This window comes from Pongo pygmaeus, chromosome 12 (genome assembly GCF_028885625.2).
Source record: "Pongo pygmaeus isolate AG05252 chromosome 12, NHGRI_mPonPyg2-v2.0_pri, whole genome shotgun sequence".
Lineage (NCBI taxonomy): Eukaryota > Metazoa > Chordata > Mammalia > Primates > Hominidae > Pongo > Pongo pygmaeus.
The window spans coordinates 63,424,231-63,447,597 of NC_072385.2; the positions used below are offsets into that span (position 1 = coordinate 63,424,231).

Sequence of the window (23,367 nt, forward strand, 5' to 3'; positions counted from 1 at the left end):
GGCGCTATCTCGGCTCACTGCAAGCTCCGCCTCCCGGGTTCACGCCCTTCTCCTGCCTCAGCCTCCCAAGTAGCTGGGACTACAGGCGCCTGCCACAGCGCCCAGCTAATTTTTTGTATTTTTAGTAGAGATGAGGTTTCACCGTGTTAGCCAGGATGGTCTCGATCTCCTGATCTCGTGATCCGCCCGCCTCGGTCTTCCAAAGTGTTGGGATTACAGGTGTGAGCCACCGCGCCCGGCCAACTTTTTGACTTATTTCTTTTCCTCCTTTGCACTATCAAGTATTTGAGCAGTGGACACCCTTGCCTCCATTTCCTCACCCACTATGCCCTCCTCTCCTCCTGCAAACTGGTTTCCCCGCATCACTCTTCTGAAATTCTGCTCCCCAAACATACTCATTCCAGTGAAACTGTCTTCCCCAGAATTCCTTTGGTGTCTGAAAGGACTGGGGAGACAGGGTAAAAAAACTATTAAGATTGGCGGGGCACGGTGGTTCACGTCTGTAATCCCAGCACTTTGGGAGGCCGAGACAGGTGGATCACCTGAGGTCAGAAGTTCGAGACCAGCCTGGCCAACATGGTGAAACCCCATCTCTACTAAAAATACAAAAAATTAGCCAAGCGTGGTGATGCGCACCTGTAATCACAGCTACTCAGGAGGCTGAGGCAGGAGAATTGCTTGAACCCAGGAGGCAGAGGTTGCAGTGAGCCGAGATCATGCCACTGCACTACAGCCTGGGAGACAGAGTGAGACTCAGTCTCAACAACAACAACAAAAGCTATTAAGATTTAGATTTTGGCCAGGCCCGGTGGCTCACACTTCTAATTCCAGCACTTTGGGAGGCTAAGGAGGGCAGATTGCTTGAGCCCAGGAGTTCCAGACCAGCCTGGGCAAATAGTGAGGCTCTGTTTCTACAAAAAAATACAAAAATTAGCCGGGCGTGTTGGCACATGCCTGTAGTCCCAGCTACCCAGGAGGCTGAGGTGGGAGGATCAGCTGAGTCAGGGAGGTTGAGGTTGCAGTGAGCCGTGACTGTGCCACTGCACTCCAACGTGGATGACAGAGTTAGACCTTGTCTCAAAATAAATTAAATAATTTAGGCCGGGTGTGGTGGCTCACACCTGTAATCCCAGCACTTTAGGAGGCCAAGGCGGGTGGATCACCTGAGGTTGGGAGTTCGAGACCAGCCTGGCCAACATGGTGAAACCGTGTCTCTACTAAAAATACAAAAATTAGCTGGGTGTAGTGGTGGGCACCTGTAATCTCAGCTACTTGGGAGGTTGAGGCAGGAGAATTGCTTGAAGCCAGGAGGCAGAGGTTGCAGTGAGCCAAGACTATGCCATTGCACTCCAGTCTGGGCAACAGAGACTTTGTCTCAAAAATAAATAAGTAAATAAATAGTTTAGATTTCAATTAAAAAAATTGTCTTTGATTCAGAAGAGATTTCATTTGTTTTTAAACTGGTAATATTTAACTTTTGTGTTTATAATGTATATAATATTTAGGATTCTGCTTATATATAGCTTATAAACAAGCATGAGGATTAGCATACACATATAATTTATAAATAAACAAACAAGTTATAAAGACATAGCTAAAGACTTGCTATTGAAGGCCTACACTTTAAGAAAATGTTTGGAGACCACCGATTTTCAGTATGACGCTCAAAGATTTTGTTAGGGCATTCAATGCTGGTGATAATTTAACCCTAAGTAATTTTACGGCTTCCTCCACCTCCTCTTCCTCCCTTTACCACAGATTATACTTTTAACTATAATCAGCTACTAGACATCTTCCAAGCGCACCACAACACACGATGTAGTTCAGAGTACTTTGCCCACAGTAGCTGCTCAATCAAATCTGTTAAATAACCTCCTTACAGCATTATTGTCACTCCATCAGCCCTGGACTGTTCCTCCTTGACTTCTCTCAAGGGCACTCTCCTGATTTCTCTCCTGCTGCTTCAACTATTCCTTCTGTCCTCACTGGCTGCCTCTTCCATATACACTTTACAAATATTTACTGAGTCCCTGCTATGTGTCAGGTACGGTGACAGGTACTAGGGTACCCAGTGAACAAGAAAACTAGGTCCTTCAACCCAACAATACCCCAAAACTCCATCTCTAGTCCTTTCCCCTCATTTACCTCTGTTCCTATGCAGCTTTGACTTCACCTCAGTCTTGTTTATTTCTAGCTACTTGTTGAATATTTCTGTCTGCATATACTTCTATCACCATGCCTGAATTCATTGCTCCCTCTCTTTACATCTTCCTCTGGCTTCCACACCCAGTTTCAATTTCTCTGCCATTGCCTAGTTCCTTTCCTTACATTCCTATTGATACCACTTGCCAGCCTATATTAGAACCTGCTTCTTCCTTGAGGTAGTTTGCCAACTGCTATTCTTGCTTTTCATCTCTCCAAGTAGCAATTCGTCCTATGCCTTGCTGCCAAAATCATTATTTTACAAATTATTGCCAGCTTTGCCCAGTATAAGATGCAGTGGGGAGGAGGTTCAGGAAAGTCTGAGGCCTACTTTTCTTTTTTCTTTTTTGAGACAGAGTCTTGCTCTGTCGCTCAGGCTGAGTGCATTGGTATGATCACAGCTCACTGCAGCCTCGACCTCCCAGGAGCAGGGCAATCCTCCCACTTCAGCCTCCCAAGTAGCTGCAACTACAGGCGCACACCACCACACTTGTCTAATTTTTCTTTTTTTTTTTGTAGAGACGAGGTTTCACCATGTTGCCCAGGTTGGTCTCAAACTCCTGAGCTCAAGTGATCTGCCCACCTCGGCCTCCCAGTGTTGGTATTATAGGCATGAGCCACCGCACCTGGCCTAATTTTTGGTATTAAGACCTGCTTTTCATAGGGCATTCGAACTGCTTCACCCAGCGTTTCAGGGATTCTTCGAAGACTATTTGGCTTGGTGTTTGAGGGTTCAAGCTTATATCCACTCTTGCCTTGATTTGGATTTGTGCTCATTGTTCCCAGCAGGCATGGTACCCACTTCTGGGTCTTCACTATATCCCCCTCCCTCCCCACCTGTCTTGGCCTCTCAGTCCAACTCATTTAATACAAATTGCCTTGTTTCCTACCTTTTAATCATCTGTCTTCTCTGCCCAGATTTTGTGGCCAACCCTCACCCCCCAGAAATGGGCCTTTTGGCTTTTTATAATCGAGTACACTGAAATTTACTGTGTTCTAAGCACTGTTCTGTTTTATATACATGCTTTCATTTTATTTTCACAAGCCCAGAAGGTGTTAATTTTAACATCTTCATTTATAGAGATTAATTTGTCCGAAGCCATGAACAGGAGGCAGAACTCAAATTTGAAAGCAAGTTTAACTCTAGAATTTGGGCTCCTTTCAGTGACTGCTTGCCTAACCCTGTGTGACCACATAATAAGCCTCAATAAATATTTACTGTGGATAATACTCCCCTCCCACAGGAACTTCTCTTTGCCATGAGTGATCTCCCATAGTGCCTGGCGTTGGAACTACCCACTTTGGCACCTACTGGTCTATTGTTTGATACTATTGTTTCTTCTTTCCCTCATCTCAGGCTCTATTTTCTCATACTATTGTTTCTAATGTTGCCTTTGCCTAGCAGTTTTCCTTCTCTCATCAGGTCAGGGATAGTCCTATTGGCTGATGTGGGCGTGAGGCTGCTACGGCCTTCACAGCGGGATCTTCCTCCTCCACTGAAGACAATCAGTGGCATTCAAATCTAAGACTCCTTTGGGGTGTTTGTTAAAAATACAGCTCATTAGTTTTGGGGTGGGACAGAGGAATCTGCATCTTTAACACTCAGATCATTCTTAGGTTATAGTCTACATTCCCGCCTTGTGAAGACTGACCCATTTAGGCAGGATTATTTCCTGGTATAGCGATTCTCTAAACATTGCACACAGCTGAAGAATTGGAAACTGGGCCTCTTTTGTTTCTGGAGACACCACTTGGCAGGTGTAATAACATCCTCTGACAGGCTGCTTGCCACAGGTGCATGCTTGACACGTGCGTCTCGTTGGTACCGTCCCCCACCCCCCTTCCCACCCCTGCTGCCCAACCAAGACCCCTCTAGTCCCACCACCACCCGGCAGCTGTTGCCCTCCTCCAAGCCCCCAATCCTCCCCAGCCCACTGCTCTCCCCTCCTTTCCTTTCCCTCCCCCCACACTCCTTCCCCAAGCTCCTCCCACCCCAGAATATTTTTTGTTCCTGCCTAAGTTTATCCTGTGAGGTGGGGGTGGGGGGAACTGGTTAGACGGAAAGGACGCTCTGCCATTTAGAGGTCCTACTGAGTGGGCACACCTTTTCCCCTCGAGAAAACCTTGTTTCTACCAGAGAAATGGGCAGAGGCCTCTCTCTGGAACTTGAACCCCTCTGTCCCTGGAAACATCCCAAAGCAGACCCAGCCTGCCATGTTCCTTTGTTGGGGCACAGAGGGAATGGAATCTTACCGATAAGGTGAGAAGAGCTTGAGAGAATACCAAGGACGGGCCCACCCTTCTCCCTCCTCCCTCCAAACACCTCAGGCTAAAAGGAGAGGGGAAAAAAAAGCACCAACAAAGAGTTTAAGAGAGCAATTCCCAGCTTTTTCAAATATGAAGCATTTTTTAACCAATCCGTTTTTTTAATTCTTAAATTCTTGACATTACAGAACTAAACTGAAATTTATTAACATTCCACTCTTACATTTCTTATCGACAAACAGAAATAAAATTCATGAGCCAAAAAACCCAAAACAAAACTAAAAACAGGGAAAAGCTTATAAAACTAAATATGGATCCCAGCATTAACAGCTGAACAGAGAATGTGATTTTTAAATTCTTAGCGGATGATAAAGTTGTGTAGAAACTGAACACTTACAAATTATTTAAAACCTGGAATCACTGACCAGAAATTACACAGTTGGATCATGGGAAAACAGCAGAAAGGGGTTATTGAGGGAACCTACACTGTTCTAGCTGCACCCCATGCCCTTCTCAGAGGAAAGCCTGGCATTGATTAGATACTGGGCCAGACTAATACTGGCAGCAGAGCCAGTGATAGTAACCTGCCTACCAGAGGAGCCTTCCACTGGGTTGGCAATTTTGATCTGGGCCCCGGACATCTGGCGGATCTCATTAATGTTGGCGCCTTGGCGCCCGATTATGCAGCCAATTAAGTTATTTGGAATGGTGAGTTCATGGGTGGTTTGAGTAGATGCATCCAAACTTGCCCAATAGCCTTTCACCTCTGGAGAGCTGGAGTCAATTCCGGCGAATCCGGTCCCGCCGTGCATCATGGCAAAGTGAGACTGTTGTCTTGCCACCTGGTTCAGCTTGGCCAGATCGAGCGGAGAAATGGTGTGTTGTCCTTGAATCGAGTAGGCATCTAGAGGTGGTCCCTCCAGGTCATGGGTGGCATGGGGGTAGCCCGCAGCGTCGCTGCACCGATCTTGGCCGCCCGCGCAGATGACTGGGGAGCTGGCCGGCATGGGCTGGTACGGAATGGTCATGACTCTTCCTTGCGGAGACTGGGAGAGCGTCTCCAGCATGACCAGGCAGATCTGCTTGACACACTCGGTGACAGACTGCGGCACGCCAGCGATGGTGATGGCCCGCTCGGTGGAGTTGGGCAGCATATCCCCCGCCACCTGGACCTGCGCCCCCGTACTCTCGCGGATCTCTTTGATCTTACACCCGCCTTTCCCAATCAGGGAGCCGCACTGGGTGGCCGGCACCACCAGCCTCAGGGTGACCGGGGGCCTGCTGGCCGCGGTGCTGTTGGTCATGGAGCTGTTGATATCTTCCTCCAGCTTGTCGATGATCATAGCGAAAGCCTTAAAGATGGCATTGGTGGGGCCGGTCAGAGTGATGATTCTCTCAGGACAATTCCCCTCCGAGATGTTGATCCGCGCGCCACTCTCCTCGCGGATCCTCTTAACCGACTCCCCTTTCTTCCCAATGATGCTTCCTACTTCCTTTCCGTGCATAAGAAGCCGAATGGTGAGAGTCACATTTAGTCCACTTTCAGTCACACCGGCATCCATGGCGAGCGGCGGGCGGCGTTCGGGGGAGTTGGGCTCGTTACGTGGTCAAGTCTTTGGCGGCTGGCGGGGGGAGGGGAGGTGTAGGCCCAAAACTGCCGGCGCGAGGCGAGCGAGGGCCGCGGGAGCGAGCGGGAGCGGGCGGGAGGCCGCAGCGTAGTCGCAGGGGCGGGCGGCGGCGGCGGAGGGGGCGAGCGGGGCCGGGAGCGGCGGGCGGGCGGGTGGGCGAGGGCGCGGCGGTGGCGACTCCGGCGGCAGCCTCGGCGGTCTGGGCGGGGCGGGAAGCCCGCTTTCAACCCCGCGTACCCTCTGACCCCGGAAGTGCTTGCTGCGCAGGACCCCTTGAAAAAAAATGAGGACCCGTCTTTTTTAGGTCACAAGATTGCGCCAACCCTCACATGGTCCTTAAAAAAAAAACCTTCTGACACTGCAGTAGTGAAAATGAAGCGCACGATGGGCGGAAGCTGTGAGTCCGGCAAAATTTTAAAATGATTACGTATTTTATTAACTCTAACGGCACTGGCGGGTGACAGGAAATACTAGTGCTGTATATGCGGGATAGACATTATTTTTCTGCCCTACATGAGGGGCTCGTGCGCGGAACGACACGGGCAGCCCCGGTGGAAACTGCAGGCACAAGCCGGGACGCCGCGGGTTTAAAACGTGCGCGTGAGGTGACCAGGGCGCTTGCGCGAGGGTGTGGGGGGTAATGGGAGGGGCAGCAGCCGTCTTCCGGGGGGGAGGGGTGGCGAGGCGAGGCCTACGGAGCGGGTGCGCGCGGGCGGGCACGTGGGGCCTTTTAGTCCCCGGCGTTCGGGCGCCCTGCATGGATCCCACACTCCGGCTCCTGCTTCCCAGCGGTGGCCGGTGGGCAGAAAGACCGAAACCCACTTACGGCCGCCTCCCGAATCGCGGCTCTGCTGTTTGTGGGGCGTGCTAGAAACGTGGTCCTAAAAAGAATGGCGTCCATTTACATAATGCTTTGTTTGCGTTTCGCAAGTTTCTTTCGGTTAAAGCCACAGAAACCCCACCTCCTGCCCTTGTGTCGCTTCCACCGCGGCACCCTTTTCCGACATTAGAAACAATAGTGTGCGCCTGTGGAGGCCTCGTTTGTTCAGGGGCTGCTTCAGGGCCAGGGCTTCAGGACGTTTCTGCGGCTTTCCCCGCGCGGCCTGGGCTCCAGCGGCTGCCTTTCGGGCCCATGGGAGCAGCCATCGCGCCAGGCTCTCCGGGGGCGGCCCCGTCAGGGCCCGCCATCTTGGAAGGCCTTTTCTGCCCGTTCCTCCCTCTGAGGAAGTGTAGCTCAAGACGCTGGCTTACGAGTTGTGATTTCTGCCCTTTCCCCTTTCTCCTTGGGCTAAGCCAGATCAGAAAGGGCCCCGTGCGCAACGTGCTTCACAATCTCTCAGGCAAAGCGGCCAACGTGGCGCTACTCCGCCTCCCCTGTTCCTTACCGGTGGGGCGGCCGCCATGTTTCCTGAACACAAAATGGCGACACGTGGTTAGCATTCGTCGCCAACGAGAAATTGGGGTCGGCCCGAAAGCTCTAGAATGCACCCCTATTCCTCCCCGGGGCCATTCCCGCTCCACGAGTTTTATGACCTAAAAAACCCCACAGGCTGGTCTGAAGGTCGGAGGCCTAATTTTAACGCGTTTTCCTCCCTTTAATTTGAAACGGGAACGCGAATAACTAAAATGTGGGCACAATATTTAACCTCTTGCTTTTTTAAAGCTTAATAATGGATAGTAGGGGGCAGTATCAAGGGATAATTTGGGTCCCCACAGTACCAAAGCATTTAGAAACCTCTGCTTAATTTAAGGAATGAGATAAATTACTGCTTTTCTAGATTTGGTAGCATGTGCTGTTGTGCTGGAGAGAACGAGAGCTACGAAGAGACTAGAATGCCTCTGACTTTTTCATAGGACAGTTGGCCGGTGAATCTTATTAATAGTTTACCACAATTAAGTGTTCACTTTTAGTCTAGAAGGGACAGGCGTTTATTGTGCATTGGCCCGTGCCAGCACATCCGATGCAAGGCATTTCACCGTATTCTATCTTTAATTTTTACCATGGTCCTCTGAGGTAGGTGTTCTTATCTCTCTCTCTCTTTTAAACAGAGGAAGACACTTAAAGATGAAGTGCTTAATTCAAGGTCACAGAATGTCGGGGATGGACCTCCAGATTTCCTTACTGGTGAGCACATTTTCCAGATTTTTCTGTAAATCAGGATTTTGGAATTTAAATACTATTTAAAACGTTTAGGTGAGCTTGTCATTTAAATGAGCCCTTTAGGTAATCTTTTGTTGTGTAGTCAGCCCCTTTTTGTATCTGGCAGCTCCCAGCTTTTCCTGATAAGAGCTACACCTGTAACGGGCGGGCGGGCTGAAATGCTGTCTTATGCAGTGTCTGGTGAGGATAGGGAGGGGGAAGTGATTCAGCCCGCCCAGAGGCTCAGGTATCTGTCGGTCTGGCCTTGTCTGTGGCACATGTGAGTCTACCTGCCTCTGGGGGAGCAAAGTTTTTTGTATCACTCACTTGCTTCCGTCAGCTCCCCATGGGCTTGACTCTTGCCTCCCCCACCCCAGCACCCCAACCAGGTAAAAATAAATTCACTCTGGCGCCAAGCCTCCATTTCTCTGCAGAGATTGACGGAGCATGACAGAGTGTTAGGTCGGTCTGTGGACTCTTCAGTTCAATGCAGCACGTAGCTAGTGGGCCAAGCAACAAACTGGTGCCTGAGCAGGGCTCTGATTGTGTGTGGATATGAGAGACAAAGAGAAGGGCTTTTCGCCTTTAACTTACGTTACTATCAGATATATTTTCCAAAGTGGTTTCATGTTAGTTTATATAATTTTACAAACACATTTAATAGGTACATAACAGCAACGATGACATTTACAGCACTAGGTGCTTACTGTGTGCTGGGCATTGTTCTAAGCCTTATTTTATGTATTCAGTGTCTCACATTTTAAAAAAACCACTGTAAGAAACAAATTTTACATTATGACAAGACATTTATGCACACACATATAACAACATTTTTGCAAAACAATACTTGTTACTACGTGCAGTATATATACTTGGGTAATTTCTATTCTTTATATATAAAAAGGACACATTATAAAGTGATTAAAAACCCATTAATAAGTTGTGACCGCTTATACACATTTAATGCTCACAAAACCTCCTGAAATGGGTGGTGATATTAGGTCAGTTTTACAGAGGTACAGATTAGTGAAGGAATTTATCCAAGGTCACACAGCTGTTAAGTGGTAAAGCAAGGATTTGAATTTAGGCAATCTGAGTCCAGAGACTCCATTCTTAACCACTAAACTGGATGTGGTCTCTGCAGAGAGTCCTGTCTCGTAGGGAGACAGAATAGATGAGGGAATTAAAAATATTACCAAGTGTTAGAAACTCAGGTGACAACAAAAGGACTAAATTGCATATAATCAAGGAATGTTCAAACAAAGCCTTCTGGTCTTGTAAATCTAACTTATTTCTCTTCCCTAGAGAAAATTTTATCCGTCAGGTCTTTCTTCCCAAGACTACCTACTGAAATATTTCCATAATTTCCTGTTATGTACTCCTGGGACTTAGTGCACCTCCTCAGTGAAGCCTTCCCTTTCCCAGCTTCCCCAGCTCTTAGCCTCCCTCCTTCCCCCAGAGTCTTTAACAGTTTCTCCCTTCGGTAGCCCACGTTTGGACGTTGGTTAAATTGTAATGTGTCTTGGGGTTGGTAACATGTCATACAGACACCTTGGGTGATGCTGTGATCTGGCAAAGAGGTCATTGGACCTTGGAATCTGAGGCTCTGGGCCCTAGTCCTAGCTCTGCCCCTGTCTAGCTCTGAGACTTCTACAACTCATCTGTCAGGGTTTCAGTTCTCCGTTTTATAAAGCAAGAGATTAAATGATCTCTAAGGGTCCTTCTACTTATGTCCAGGAAGTGTGATATTTGATGACTTTGGTTATTTTTCCTTGGGGGGTGGGAGGTTTATGTAAATATTTTCTGCAGTTTTGGTAAAATCTCCACTCCCTTCCTCAGACCTGTATTATCTTGTGGATACCTGAGTGAATTCCACACCACCCATTTTATAGATGAAGCCACTGAGACGTGGAGCAACTGACTGAGTAGTCACTGCCCCACCCCTGCCTGGAGCCTCACACATGACTCAGGTTGGTTGAGGGGTTTAACAAGGCTAAGAAGGTGAGTCAGGTTTAGACTTTGGAAGTTGAACCACACGATTTATGCTACATAGGAATGATTGTTGCTTCCTTTTATGTTAAGTTGGTATGTCATGTAAAACCTTTCAGAGTGCTTTCACGTTACTTGTTTAATCATCACAGACAACTTTGCCAGTAGGGTCTTATGCCCATTTTACAGAAGAGCCATTTTTGGATTAGAGGAGTGAAGTGACTTGCCCAACGTTACACAGCCTGTTAGAACCTGAGCTGAGCCTCTTGACTCCTAGTTATGGATTACACCTTTCCATGGCTTCTGATGCTTGTGATATGGACTTTGATGTGCGGGATAGCTTTACCTTAAACTCAAAAGGCTTTCTAGCCAGTTATTATTTTTCTGTCCCCAAACAGCCAATGCATTTATCTTAAGTTCCTAACTCTTGTTTTAGAAAATCTCTTCCCTCTTTTCCCTGATGTTTACATTTATGGGTTTGGAAGGGGTGGGAAGGATTCCTCAGTAAGACTCTTATGTTCTCTGGGGGCAGGGACCACATTTATTTTCTCTAACCTACCTGGTTCAGCAAGCATACTATGGTTATTTAATTTTTTTTATTTTTAATTTTTATTTATTTTTTGAAAGAATGTCTCACTCTGTCACCCATGCTGGAGTGTAGTGGCTCCATCATAGCTCACTGCCACCTCTATCCCCCAGGCTCAAGCAATCCTCCCACCTCAGCCTCCTCAGTAGCTGGGACTACAGGTGTGTGCCCAGCATGCCAGCTGATTTTTAAATTAAATTAATTTATGTATTTATTTTTGAGACGGAGTTTCGCTCTTGTTGCCCAGGATGGAGTGCAGTGGCACGATCTGGCTCACCGCAACCACTGCCTCCCAGGTTCAAGCGATTCTCCTGCCTCAGCCTCTTGAGTAAGCTGGGATTACAGGCATGTGCTGCCACGCCCGGCTGATTGTGTATTTTTAGTAGAGACGGAGTTTCTCCATGTTGGTCAGGCTGGCCTCAAACTCCTGACCTCAGGTGATCTGCCTGCCCCCGTCTCCCAAAGTTCTGGGATTATAGGCGTGAGCCACCATGCCTGGCCTAATTTTTTTGTTCTTATTTTTAGTAGAGATGAGGTCTTGCTATGTTGCTCAGGTTGGTTTTAAATTCCTGAGCTCAATTGATTCTTCTGCCTCAGCCTCCCAAAGTCCTGGGATTTCCGGTGTGAGTCACCATGCCTGGCCTATAGCTATTTAAAGTTGCCGTACTGGCCAAGTACTGTGGATGAGGTGGTGAGGCGGGTAGACCATCTGAGGTCAGGAGTTCGAGACCAGCCTGACCAACATGGCAAAACTGTGTCTCTACTAAAAATACACACACACACACAAATTAGCTGGGCGTGATGGTGCGTGCCTGTAATCCCAGCTACTCGGGAGGCTGAGGCATGTGAATGTGAACCTGGGAGGCAGAGGTTGCAGTGAGCTGAGATGGTGCCACTGTACTCCAGCCTGGGCGACAGAGTGAGACTTTGTCTGAAAAAAAAAAAAAAAATTGCCCTGCTAACATGTAGCCTTTTTTTTTTTTTAAGTGGTTTCTTTTTCTCTCTTTCCTAAGATTTATCTTTCTATTTCTCTTTTATTTAAAGTAATAGTAGTTTGGGCACGGTGGTTCACACCTGTTATCCCAGCATTTTGGGAGGCTGAGGCGGGAGGATCACTTGAGTCCAGGTGTTGGAGACCTGTCTGGGCAACATGGTGTGAGACCCTGTCTCTACAAAAAAATAAAAAAATTAACTGGGTGTGGTGGCGTGCATCTGTAGTCCCAGCTACTTGCAAGGCTGAGGTGGGAGAATCATTTGAGCCCAGGAGTCAGAGGCTGTATTGAGCCATGATCGTGTCACTGCACTCCAGTCCGGACAACAGAGTGAGACCCTATCTAAAAAAAGAAAATAAAAAATAAGAGTAAATTGAGAGAGCCTTTCCCCTGTTACTTTCTAGGTTATTACAGTTGGAAACGTATCTGTTAAATTTTTTTTTTTTTTTTTTTTTAAGATGGAGTCTCGCCCTGTCACCAGGATGGAGTTCAGTGGCACAAGCTCGGCTCACTGCAACGTCTGCTTCCCGGGTTCAAGCGATTCTCCTGTCTCAGCCTCCCGAGTAGCTGGCACTACAGGCGTGTGCCACCACGCCTGGCTAATTTTTTAGTATTTTTAGTAGAGATGGGGTTTCACTGTGTTAGCCAAGATGGAAAATTTTTTTATTTGGAAAGGAGAGCTTTATTTCTCATAAATAAATGCCAGACTGGGAAGTGAGCCTCCAGCCAGAAGCCAGAAACAGGCACTTCCAAGCAATGTATCTTACCCATATTGTAGATAGTAACAATTTGACCTCATATGCTGGTGACCCTGCGCTGCTGTTAGGAGACCACTTCTTGGTTCTCTGAGAAATGTAAGAAATGTATTGGGGTTGGTATAGCTGGGTGTGATGGCTCACACCTGTAATCCCTGCGCTTTGGGCGCCGAGGCAGGCGGATTGTTTGAGCCTATGAATTCAAGACCAGCCTGGGCAACATAGGGAGACCCTGTCTCTACCAAAACAGTTATCCCAGCTTCTGGGCAGATTGAGGTTAGGAGTTTCAAACTAGCAGACTGTAAAGTGGAGGACAGGGAAGGGTATTCCAGGCCGAGGAAGCAAAGGCCTGAAGTCAAAGCACAGTCAATTCAGAAGTTGTAGTCATTTCAGAAAGATATGAATGAAGAATGTTTACATTATCCAGTTTTTGGTGATTATTGTTTTGCTACTTCACTAGTGTAGATTATTGAGATTTGACTATACTTGCTAGAGCACAGAAAATTAAAGGCTTTATTTTATAGCAGTAATTCTCTTTTAAGGTGAAGACATCAGAAATTATACTTCCTGTCTAGAGATTCTAAGGAGAAAATGTAAATTAAACCTAACCTTTGAGTTAGCAAATGATTGATAACTCTCTGTCCCATAAAGAAAGAAGGGGTGGCCGGGCACAGTGGCTCACGCCTGTAATCCCAGCACTTTGGGCGGCCGAGGCGGGCGGATCACCTGAGGTCAGGAGTTTGAGACCAGCCTGGCCAACATGGTGAAACCCCGTCTCTACTAAAAATACAAAAATTAGCTGGGCGTGGTGGCACATGCTTGTAATCCCAGCTACTTCGGGGGCTGAGGTAGGAGAATCGCTTGAACCTGGGAGGCGGAGGTTGCAGTGACCCAAGATGGTGCCATTGCACTCCAGCCCAGGCAACAAGAGTGAAACTGTCTCAAAAAAAAAAAAAAAGAAGGGGCAGGGCATAGCCTACTCCTTTTTCTATAACTTTTGAATCTTATCATGTTTTGCTTTGTTTTTGAGGAGGGGTATGTATGGAAATTTAGGCTCTTTGTTAAGCTGGTTAGGAGGTTTGAGTTAGAGGGGAGAGAAAGGAGTTCAAGAATGATTGCTACTTTATGCAGAACAAAAAAAATACATTTAAATAACTCGTTTCTCTGATCACACTTACTAAGCACGAGCAAGACTTACGGATTTTGTTTCAGAGAGACAGTTACTTCAACCAGACAAAGCATTTGTTCAGCATTATTCACTGTGTAATATTTGTTGTGTCCTGATTAAGAGCATTGATTTTTGCTTTTTGTATTTCTGAGACACGGATATAGCTGAATTAAATAGAAACCTTCTGTGTGTTCATTGGATAGTACTGGGATTTTTATGTGGATTAAAAGAGAAGAAAAGTGTTATGCGTGGAATAGGAAAGAACAAGTTTAGAAAATGTATGTAGAGTCAGTGGTCGTTTCTCACCCATTTTTATTCTTGACATCTCAGTAGCATTTGATACTCTGTTGCACCCTAGCTTCACTTGTCTTCCAGGATGTCACTCCTTTGATGCTGTTCCTGCCTCACTGGTTCCTCAACTTTTTTTTTCTTATTCTTCATCTCCTCACCCTCCATTGGTGGAGTACTCAGAGCAGTCCTTGGATCCCTTCTCTGTCTATACTCTTTTCCTAGGTGCTCTCTTTCAAGACTTTATTTTTTAGAGACAGATTCTCACTCTGTTGCCCAGGCCGGACTGCAGTGGCATGATCATAGTTGACGGTAGCCTTTAATTCCTGGTCTCAAGAAATCCTCCCGCCCCTCCTCAGTAGCTAGTACTACAGGTACCCACCACCATGCTTGGCTAATTTATTATTTTTTTTGTAGAGACAGAGTCTCACTATGTTGCTCAGGCTGGATTCGATCAAGACTTTAAATGCCATTATTCCCTGACAATTCATGAGTTTACATTATTAGCTTGAATGTCTTTCCCTGAACTCAGGACTTATATCCAACTATTCACTGGATATCTCCACTTGGGTGTCTAATAGTCTGTTGAACTTATTAAAAAACTTCAGATCATCTCCTCTCAAATCTGCATCTCTGGAAGGTCCTCCCCATTTCAGAGTTGCTATTCATCTCTGTATTGAATATATAGAGAGTCTCCCTTAAATCTGTTTTTTCATTCTCCTCATCCAATCCACCAGCAGGTCCTGTCAACTTCACATTAAAATATATCCAGTATTTAAACACTTCCCACCACCTGCCCTGCTGCTACTGGACTAGCTTTCTAAATGGTCTTCCTCTTTTTGTTCTTTGCCCCCTCAATCTAATTTTAACAGTGACCAGAATAATCCTTTTAAGTATATATCAGATCAAGTCACTGCTTTGCTGAAAACTGTCACCTGGGTGCCCAGATTAAAATCCCACCTGGATATTAGAAGGTAGTGTCCCTACCATGGTCTGTAAGACCATGTAGGATTCACACCACTGTCTCCCAGCTGCTCTGACTTCATTTCCTACCACTTCCCCTTGTGCTGTAGCCACACTGGTCTCCTTTGCAGTTGCTCCAGCATGCCAGGCCTTGGGGCCTTTGTAGTTGTTTTTTCTGCCAGGAACATCATTTTTCCAGATGTCAGTATGGCCTTCTCCCTTATCTCCTTCAGGTTTCTGCTCAACTGTCACTTAATCAGTGAAATATACCTTAACTGCGTTGTTTAAAATAAAAGCTATCTCTCTGCCTTCTGCTTTCTCTGCTCCCCTTCCCTGTTTTATTTTTCTGCATAGCACTTGCTATTTGACATATTGTTTATTCATTCATTGTTCATTATTTAGCAAGTATTTATTGAGTACTGTCTGCTGGTGCCAGGCATTGTGTTCTAGGGACTCTCTACCATAGTTTATTACGTGTCACCACCCACTAGAATGTAAATTTCATGATGGTTAGGACTTTGTTTTGCTCATTGCTATAGCCCCACTCCTAGAACAGTGCCTGTAACATAGGAGCTGAATGAATAAATTTATTTAATTTTTTTTTTTTTGAGACACAGTCTCGCTCTGTCGCCCAGGCTGGAGTGCAGTGGCACGATCTCGGCTCACTGCAACTTCCGCCTCCCAGGTCTCCTGCCTCAGCCTCCTGAGTAGCTGGGATTACAGGCGTGTGCCACGACGCCTGGCTAATTTTTGTATTTTTAGTAGAGACGGGGTTTCATCATGTTGGTCAGGCTGGTCTCAAACTCCTGACCTCATGAACTGCCCCACCTCGGCCTCCCAAAATGCTGGGATTATAGGCGTGAGCCACCGCGCCCGGCTAATTTATTTAATTTTTATTTTATTTTTTTTGAGACAGAGTTCGCTCTTGTTGCCGAGGCTAGAGTGCAATGGCGTCGTCTCAGCTCACTGCAACCTCTGCCCCCGGTATTCAAGTGATTCTCCTGCCTCAGCCTCCTGTGTAGCTGGGACAACAGGCGGATGCCACCACGCCCAGATAATATTTTGTATTTATAGTAGAGACGGGGTTTCACCATGTTGGCCAGGCTGGTCTCGAACTCCTGACATCGGGTGATCTGCCCACCTCGGCCTCCCAAAGTGCTGGGATTACAGGTGTGAGCCACTGTGCCCGGCCGACAGTTTCTGTTTAAAGTAAATACTATTTATCTCTGCTTTATTTTGAAAAAAAAGTGTTATAAGTGTATAGTTTTTTTTTCCTAATGAGGATAAGAAAGGTTTTATTTTTAAAAACAAAGACTTTAGAATATTCCTTTTTATAGAGTAACATGTTTCTAATAAATATTTCCCTTTTTCTCCACTCAGGTACTTATCCTGTATTACATGAGGGAAATGAAATAAAAAGACTGCAACCCTCCTCCCAGCTACTCAGTGAGGTGGTAGCTAGGTAAGAAAAAAACCTTTTCCTTTTAGATGAAATTGGAACTTAGGAGGTAGTAATCTTTGGGAGAGGCTTAAAGGGATTGATAATGATGATAACAAAAATAATAGTAATGGCCAGCTTTGATGAACCAGGCACTGTGCTAAGCACTTTATGTTGGTTGCCATCTTCTGACAACCATATGATTCCGGTGCTATGAGAAGTAGAGCCAGTGTAGTAGGAGTGAGGAGCATAGACTCTGGGGTTGGACCTCCTGCTTTGTAACTGACTGTGTGGCCTTGAACAAGAAAACTGTGCCTCATTTGTACAGATAGTCCCTGACTTACAGTGGTTCGACTTACAATTTTCAACTTTACGATGATGCAAAAGCCATATACGTTAATTAGAAACTGCACTTGAAATTCTTAATTTTGATATTTTCCTGGCCTACTGACACGTGGTATGATATGTTCTCATGATGCTGGGCTGCAGCAACAAGCTGCAGCTCCCAGGCAGCCATGCAGTCATGAAGGCAAACAACCAATACTGCACACTGTACTGTGTTTAATAAATTACATGAGATATTCAAGTTTATAATAGTCATTGTATTAGATGATTTTGCCGAGCTAGAGGCTAATGTAAGTGTTCTGAGCATATTTAAGATAGTCTAGGCTAAGCTATGATGTTTGGTAGGCTAAGTGTATTAAATATGTTTTTGACTTATGGTATTCGGGATGTAACCTCATCATAAGTCAAGGAACATCTGTATTTGTACAATGAGGATAATGATAATACCTGCCTCCTAAAATGGTGGTGATGGTTAAATGACATCAGCTATGTAAAGTGCTTAGCATAGTGCTTGGCACATAGAAAGTGCTTACCAATTGTCAGCTATGATCATAAAAATTAAAATAGTTGTTATTTAAAAGATAGATAAACAAAGGCTTGGAGAAATAAGGTAAATAAAGTAATTTGCCTAAGTCACACAGCATATAAATGACGGAACTAGTTTGCACCCAGGCAGTCAAACTCCAGAGCTTTTGCTATTAACCATTACGCTGCATCACCTTAGTAGGTTGAGAGGAAGACTGGGCAAAAACTGCATCTTGTCAAACTTGAGTGTAGGGGTAAAGGTCAGGCTTGAGTTCTGACTTACCTAACCTTCATTGTGATCTTAAGCATCTTATCAGTGTAGCATGTGCCTTGGTTATTCTCTGAATTGATTATTCCCTAGATCCAAAGACATGAATGATAGGTTAGTTATATTCTTCTCCTGCTGAGGGATTGGGTGTTTCCTGGACCAGGAAATGGAGCTAAACAAACACCTATGTCTCAGTGCTTTTTGACCATAAGTAAGAGCTTGTCCAGCCTCTCTTGTTATTATGCTTATTTTCTCACATGACTGGTAATGATGAGAAGCAGAACAGCATACACATTGAGAATTATCTTTTTTTTTTCTTTGAGACGGAGTTTCGCTCTTGTTGCCCAGGCTAGAGTGCAATGGCGTGATCTCGCCTCACTGCAACCTCCGCCTCCCGGGTTCAGGCAATTCTCCTGCTTCAGCTTCCCTAGTAGCTGGGATTACAGGCATGTGACACCAAGCCTGGCTAATTTTGTATTTTTAGTAGAGACGGGGTTTCTCGATGTTCCTCAGGCTGGTCTTGAACTCCCAGCTTCAGGTGATCCACCTGCCTCAGCCTCCCTAAGTGCTGGGATTACAGGCGTGAGCCACTGTGCCCAGCCACACGTTGAGAATTTTCTACATGCTATGTACTCTACATGGATTATCTCATTTAATCCTTAAAAATAACCTCATGGTGATTCTTATCCCCGTTTTACAGAGTTGATGAGAAGTTAGAAAACTTGCTTGAAGTTGCACAGTTAATAAGTGGTAGAGCAGGGATTTAAATAAGGCAGTCTGTCCCGAGTTCATGCTTGCTTTTTTTTTTTTTTTTTTTTTTTGAGATGTTGTCTTGCTCTGACTATTCTGGCTAACACGCTGAAACCCCATCTCTACTAAAAATACAAAAAAAATTAGCTGGGCATGGTGGCGGGTGCCTGTAGTCCCAGCTACTCGGGAGGCTGAGGCAGGAGAATGGTGTGAACCCGGGAGGCGGAGATTGCCATGAGCCAAGATCGCGCCACTGCACTCCATCCAGCCTGGGTGACAGAGCAAGACTCTGTCTCCAAAAAAAAAAAAAAAAAAAAAAAGCGGTTGCTCTAGACGGCCTCCGAAGTCTCTTTGAACTCTGATGTTCTGTAATTGATCATAGGAAGTAAAGAGTAACACCTGCTTAGCTCCTTGAGTTTGAGGCAATGGTATTTGTGATTTCTTTTTTTTTTTTTTTTTTAGATGGGGTTTTGCTCTGTCACCCAGGCTGGAGTGCAGTGGTGCGATCTCGGCTCACTGCAACCTTTGCCTCCTGGGTTCACACCATTCTCCTGCCTCAGCCTCCCAAGTAGCTGGGACTACAGGCACATGCCACCATGCCCGGCTGTTTTTTTTGTTTTTTTTTTTTTCAGTTTTTTATAGAGACAAAGTTTCACTATATTGTTCAGACTGGTCTCAAATTCCTGGGGTCAAGTGATCCTTCTGCCTTGACCTCCTGAGGTGCCAGGATTACAGGCATGAGCCACCATGCCCAGCAAAAAATTATTATTTTTTATTTGTTTTTATTTTATTTTATTTCATTTTATTTTTGAGACGAAATCTCGCTCTGTCGCCCAGGACAGAGTGCAGTGGCACAATATTGGCTTACTGCAACCTCTGCCTCCTGAGTTCAAGTGATTCTCCTGCCTCAGCCTCCCCAGTAGCTGGGAGTACAGGCGCCTGCCATCACGCCTGGATAATTTTTTTATTTTTAGTAGAGACAGTTTTCACCATGTTGGCTAGGCTGGTCTCAAACTCCCGACCTCAAGTGATCCGTCCGCCTCAGCCTCCCAAAGTGCTGGGATTACAGGCGTGAGCCACCGCGCCCGGCCACCTGGCCTTTTTTTATTTTTAAGAGACAGGGTCTTGCTCTGTCACCCAGGCTAGAGTGCAGTGGTGTGATCATAGCTTACTGTAGCCTTGAACTCCTGGGCTCAAGTGATCCCACTGCCTCAGTCTTCTGAGTAGCTGGGACTACTGTGTGCCACCACACCAGGCTAATTCTAAAAATTTTCTGTAGAGGCTGGGTGCAGTGGCTCACACTTGTAATCCCAGCACTTTGGGAGGCCGAGGTGGGTGGATCACTTGAGGCCAGGAGTTTGAGACCAGACTGGCCAATGTGGCGAAACTGCATGTCTACTAAAAATAAAAAAGTTAGCTGGGCATGTTGGTTCACATCTGTGATCCTACCTACTCGGGAGGCTGAGGCATGAAAATTGCTTGAACCCAGGAGGCAGAGGTAGCAGTGAGCCGAGATCGCGCCACTGCACTCCAGCCTGGGCAATAGAGGGAGACTCTTTCTCATAAAAAAAAAAGAAAAGAAAAATTTTTGTAGAGACTGGGTCTCGCTACGTTGCCTGGGTTGGTCTTGGACTTCTGACCTCAATCAATCCTCCTGCCTTGGCCTCCCAAAGTTCTGGGATTACAGGCATGAGCCACTGCACCCTGCTGAAAATTATTTCTTGTTTTGAATTGAAATCTAATTGAGACTTCTCATTAATTTAATTTTTATTTTTATTTATTTATGTTTGAGACGGAGTCCCACTCTGTCGCCCAGGCTGGAGTGCAGTGGCACGATATCGGCTCACTGCAACCTCCACCTCCTGGGTTCAAGTGATTCTTCTGCCTTGGCCTCCGGAGTAGCTGGGATTACAGGTGTGTGCCACCACGCCTGGCTAATTTTTGTATTTTTAGTAGAGATGGGGTTTCACCATGTTGGCCAGGCTGGTCTGGAACTCCTGACCTCAGGTGATCCTCCCACCTCAGCCTCCCAAAGTGCTGGGATTACAGGCGTGAGCCACTGTGCCTGGCCTAATTTTAGACCAGTACCCCGGAACTATACAGAATAAATATAATACATCTTCCACATGCCAACTCATGAACCTTTGAAGACAGTCTTCCGATGTATAAGACATATTTGCAGTTTATCCTAATATCTAAACTTGCTTTCGGTACAGATCATTCTGCACAGAAACAGTTTCTACTTCTTCCTACTTTGTAAATGCAGCCTGACAAATCTGTGCTTCACTTAGGATTATTTAGTTACAAGGTGAGTATGCTTTCCCTTCCTCCTTGAAGAATGAATCGGTGGTGAGCTAAGTCTTTACAATTGTCTATGAGTTTGGAGGGTTTGCAGTCTCCTACTCTTGTAATCATTAGGAGGTCAGGCTGCTGCCCTGCTGCATACGCCATCAGAGCTCACAAAATGGCTGGAAGTTTATCCGGGCACTTGACAAACTGCATTTACTTCATCAGGCCACTAGGTGATGAACAACTCACAAACCCAGACTGCCAGGGACTGTGGTGTACAGGGCAGTTTCTGTTTATGCTTGGAAAGGCCGTTCGAAGTCATCTGGTCCAAACTCATTAAAAGGTTTTTGTTTGGGAGGGGAAACATGTTTTTTATATAGTTTGTCTTTCCTGGCTTTGTTACAATTGAATGTTAATTGCCTTGGACATTTCTTTTTTTTTTTTTTTTTTTGATACGGAGTCTCACTCTGTCACCCAGGCTGGAGTGCAATGGCGCAATCTCGGCTCACTGCAGCCTCCGCCTCCCGGGTTCAAGCGATTCTCCTGCCTCAGCCTCCTACAGGCGTGCGCCACTGTGCCCAGCTAATTTTTGTATTTCATTTTTTTAGTAGAGACAGGGTTTTGCACTGTTAGGCTGGTCTCGACCTACTGACCTTGTGATTGCCCGCCTTGACCTCCCAAAGTGGTGAGATTACAGGCATGAGCCACCACTCCCAGCCAAGTAGGACATTTTTTTGAGTGATTTTCTTAGAAAGGGGGCATGAGTGGTACTTTCAGAGTCTTTTTATGTCCAATTTCTTTTTAACCTTCGTGTATGAATGATATTGTGGTTAGGATTAGAATTCTTGGAATACTAGTCCTAGTCTCTACAGAGTCTAAGTAGCTTTCCAGTGTTTTGAGTTTCTGGTGATACAGAGGAGAAGTCCAATGGGATTTTTTTTCCTTGTAAGTAATAATCTGCTCTCTTGTTCTGGAAGTTTGTGAATTTTTATTTATGCTTAGAGTTTCCTGTGGTATGCTTCCGGTATGTCTTTTTTTTTTTTTTTTTTTTTTGAGATGGAGTCTTGCTCATGCCACCCAGTCTGGAGTGCAATGGCATGATCCCAGCTCACTGCAACTTCTGCCTGCTGGGTTCAAGCGATTCTTCTGCCTCAGCCTCCCGAGTAGCTGGGATTACAGATGCATGCCACCACGCCTGGCTAATTTTTGTATTTTTAGTAGAGATGAGGTTTTGCCGTGTTGGCTAGGCTGAGGTGTATGCCTTTTAAAAATAACACTTGTTGGCACTTGGTGAGCCTTTTAGACTTAAAAACTTAAAGACTTTTTTCAGTTCAAGGTTGTTTTATTGCTTCCCTTTCTTTTTTTTTTTTCGACCTCCTTACTTCATAGAACTCAGAAAGGTGAAGTGACTTGTCCAAGCTCATATAGCTAGTTACAGATGAACCTCAAGCAAATAACCTGACTCCTTTGATGAACTAGGCTTTCGTGTACTGAATATTGCTCCATTGAGAGGGCCATTATGAACAACTTAGAAACTTTTTAGTGAGACAGGAATTTTGCCAAGCCTTTGTGGGGAGATGAAGAAGGAAGAAGAGATAAAATTCATTATTTGTGGCCCATTTGAAGGGCTAAAGAATTCGCAAGTTCCCTGGTATCCCAGTTATTGGAGCTACCCCAAAGCTCTAAAATGTAATAAAACCAGGAAGTTGCTTGAGCACTTGGAGAATTAGATTTTTAGTAGTCAGGAGTTGGATAAATGTGGTCAATGCCCTATTGTAAATATCAGAAACATATAAATGGCATCTGAAGGCTTGGAGACAGACATCATAAACCATGTCTTATCAGTGGTCTGGTTTCTGTTTTGAGTTCCAACCTGGGACGCTTCTGCTGGGAACCACCTGTTCCTGGCTCTGTTGATCTTTGGATTTCCCCAGCCCTTCAGTCCCTTTCAGTTTTGAAATGAAACCTACCCCAGAGGGCGAGGTCAGGTACCAAGAGAACTTTGACAGCTCACCTTGGGTTGTTGTTTTTTTCCCCCAGAGCTGTCTAGTATGTGAGTGTGTGAGGTGTGAGGCTCAGCAGGCTGTGATATAGATTAATTGATGGTGAATCAGCTGTTGGGTAAGGCCTGGGCTGTGTCATTTTTTGGGTAACCAGGAAAACATGACCAAATATATTGTCTTTCATCTACAGAAAGTTGAAACTTAAGGGTACAGTCACCAGAAAGCTGCCCATGATCTCTGCCTTTGGTTTACTGATGAAGGAAAGGCTTTTTTTTTTTTTTTTTTTGAGACAAGAGTTTTGCTCTTGTTGCCCAGGCTGGAGTGCAATGGCACAATCTCTGCTTACTGCAACCTCCACCTCCCGGGTTCAAGTGATTCTCCTGCCTCAGCCTCCCGAGTAGCTGGGATTACAGGCATGTGCCAGCACGACTGGCTAATTGTGTTATGTTTTTTTAGTAGAGACGCGTTTTCTCCATGTTGGTCAGGCTGGTCTCGAACTCCCGATCTGAGTCAGGTGATCTGCCCGCCTTGGCCTCCCAAAGTGTTGGGATTACGGGCGTGAGCCACTGTGCCTGGCCGAAGGAAAGGCTTTAACTTGCCTTCATCTTTCCTCATTTGTAGATCTTCCTTATCTCCTTTCTATTCACGTCTCTAGCTCCCTGCTGCTGCTTTAGCTACTAAACCTTTACATAATGTGCCTTTTGGAATTGCTGCTTTGGAAGTGACTCCTCTAGATACCCCTAGAAACCCCTGTTCTCCAACCAGACTCACAG

At 45.8% G+C, this 23,367-nt stretch overlaps 2 protein-coding genes across 47 annotated transcripts in view; one reads left to right on the forward strand and one right to left on the reverse strand.

Moving 5' to 3' along the window:
* Positions 1-4,607: 4,607 nt before the first annotated feature.
* On the reverse strand, positions 4,608-6,476 carry PCBP1 (poly(rC) binding protein 1). The gene has a single exon (XM_054473361.2). The coding sequence runs from the start codon at positions 6,027-6,029 to the stop codon at positions 4,959-4,961; it is 1,071 nt and encodes a 356-aa protein (XP_054329336.1). The 5' UTR covers positions 6,030-6,476; the 3' UTR covers positions 4,608-4,958.
* Positions 6,477-6,711: 235 nt separating this feature from the next.
* Positions 6,712-23,367, forward strand: part of LOC134737792 (uncharacterized) — a 126,569-nt gene continuing 109,913 nt past the window's right edge. For 10 of the 46 annotated variants that reach the window (XR_010123053.1, XR_010123054.1, XM_063648617.1 and 7 more), the window contains exons 1-3: positions 6,900-7,527; positions 8,145-8,220; positions 16,357-16,438. Coding sequence is in view for 10 of the 46 variants with exons in the window: in XM_063648617.1 (XP_063504687.1) it covers positions 7,228-7,527; positions 8,145-8,220; positions 16,357-16,438 (458 nt within the window). In the remaining 36 variants the exon portion in view is untranslated. Of the gene's footprint in view, positions 8,221-10,074; positions 10,237-12,358; positions 12,657-16,356; positions 16,439-20,518; positions 20,612-23,367 lie in introns of those variants that run through there. The other 36 variants (XR_010123073.1, XR_010123075.1, XR_010123074.1 and 33 more) reach the window with 23 other exon arrangements.

Bases quoted from the DNA above. Each gene is read 5' to 3' on its own strand.
- PCBP1 (XM_054473361.2), bottom strand. From the start codon at position 6,029: ATGGATGCCGGTGTGACTGAAAGTGGACTAAATGTGACTCTCACCATT.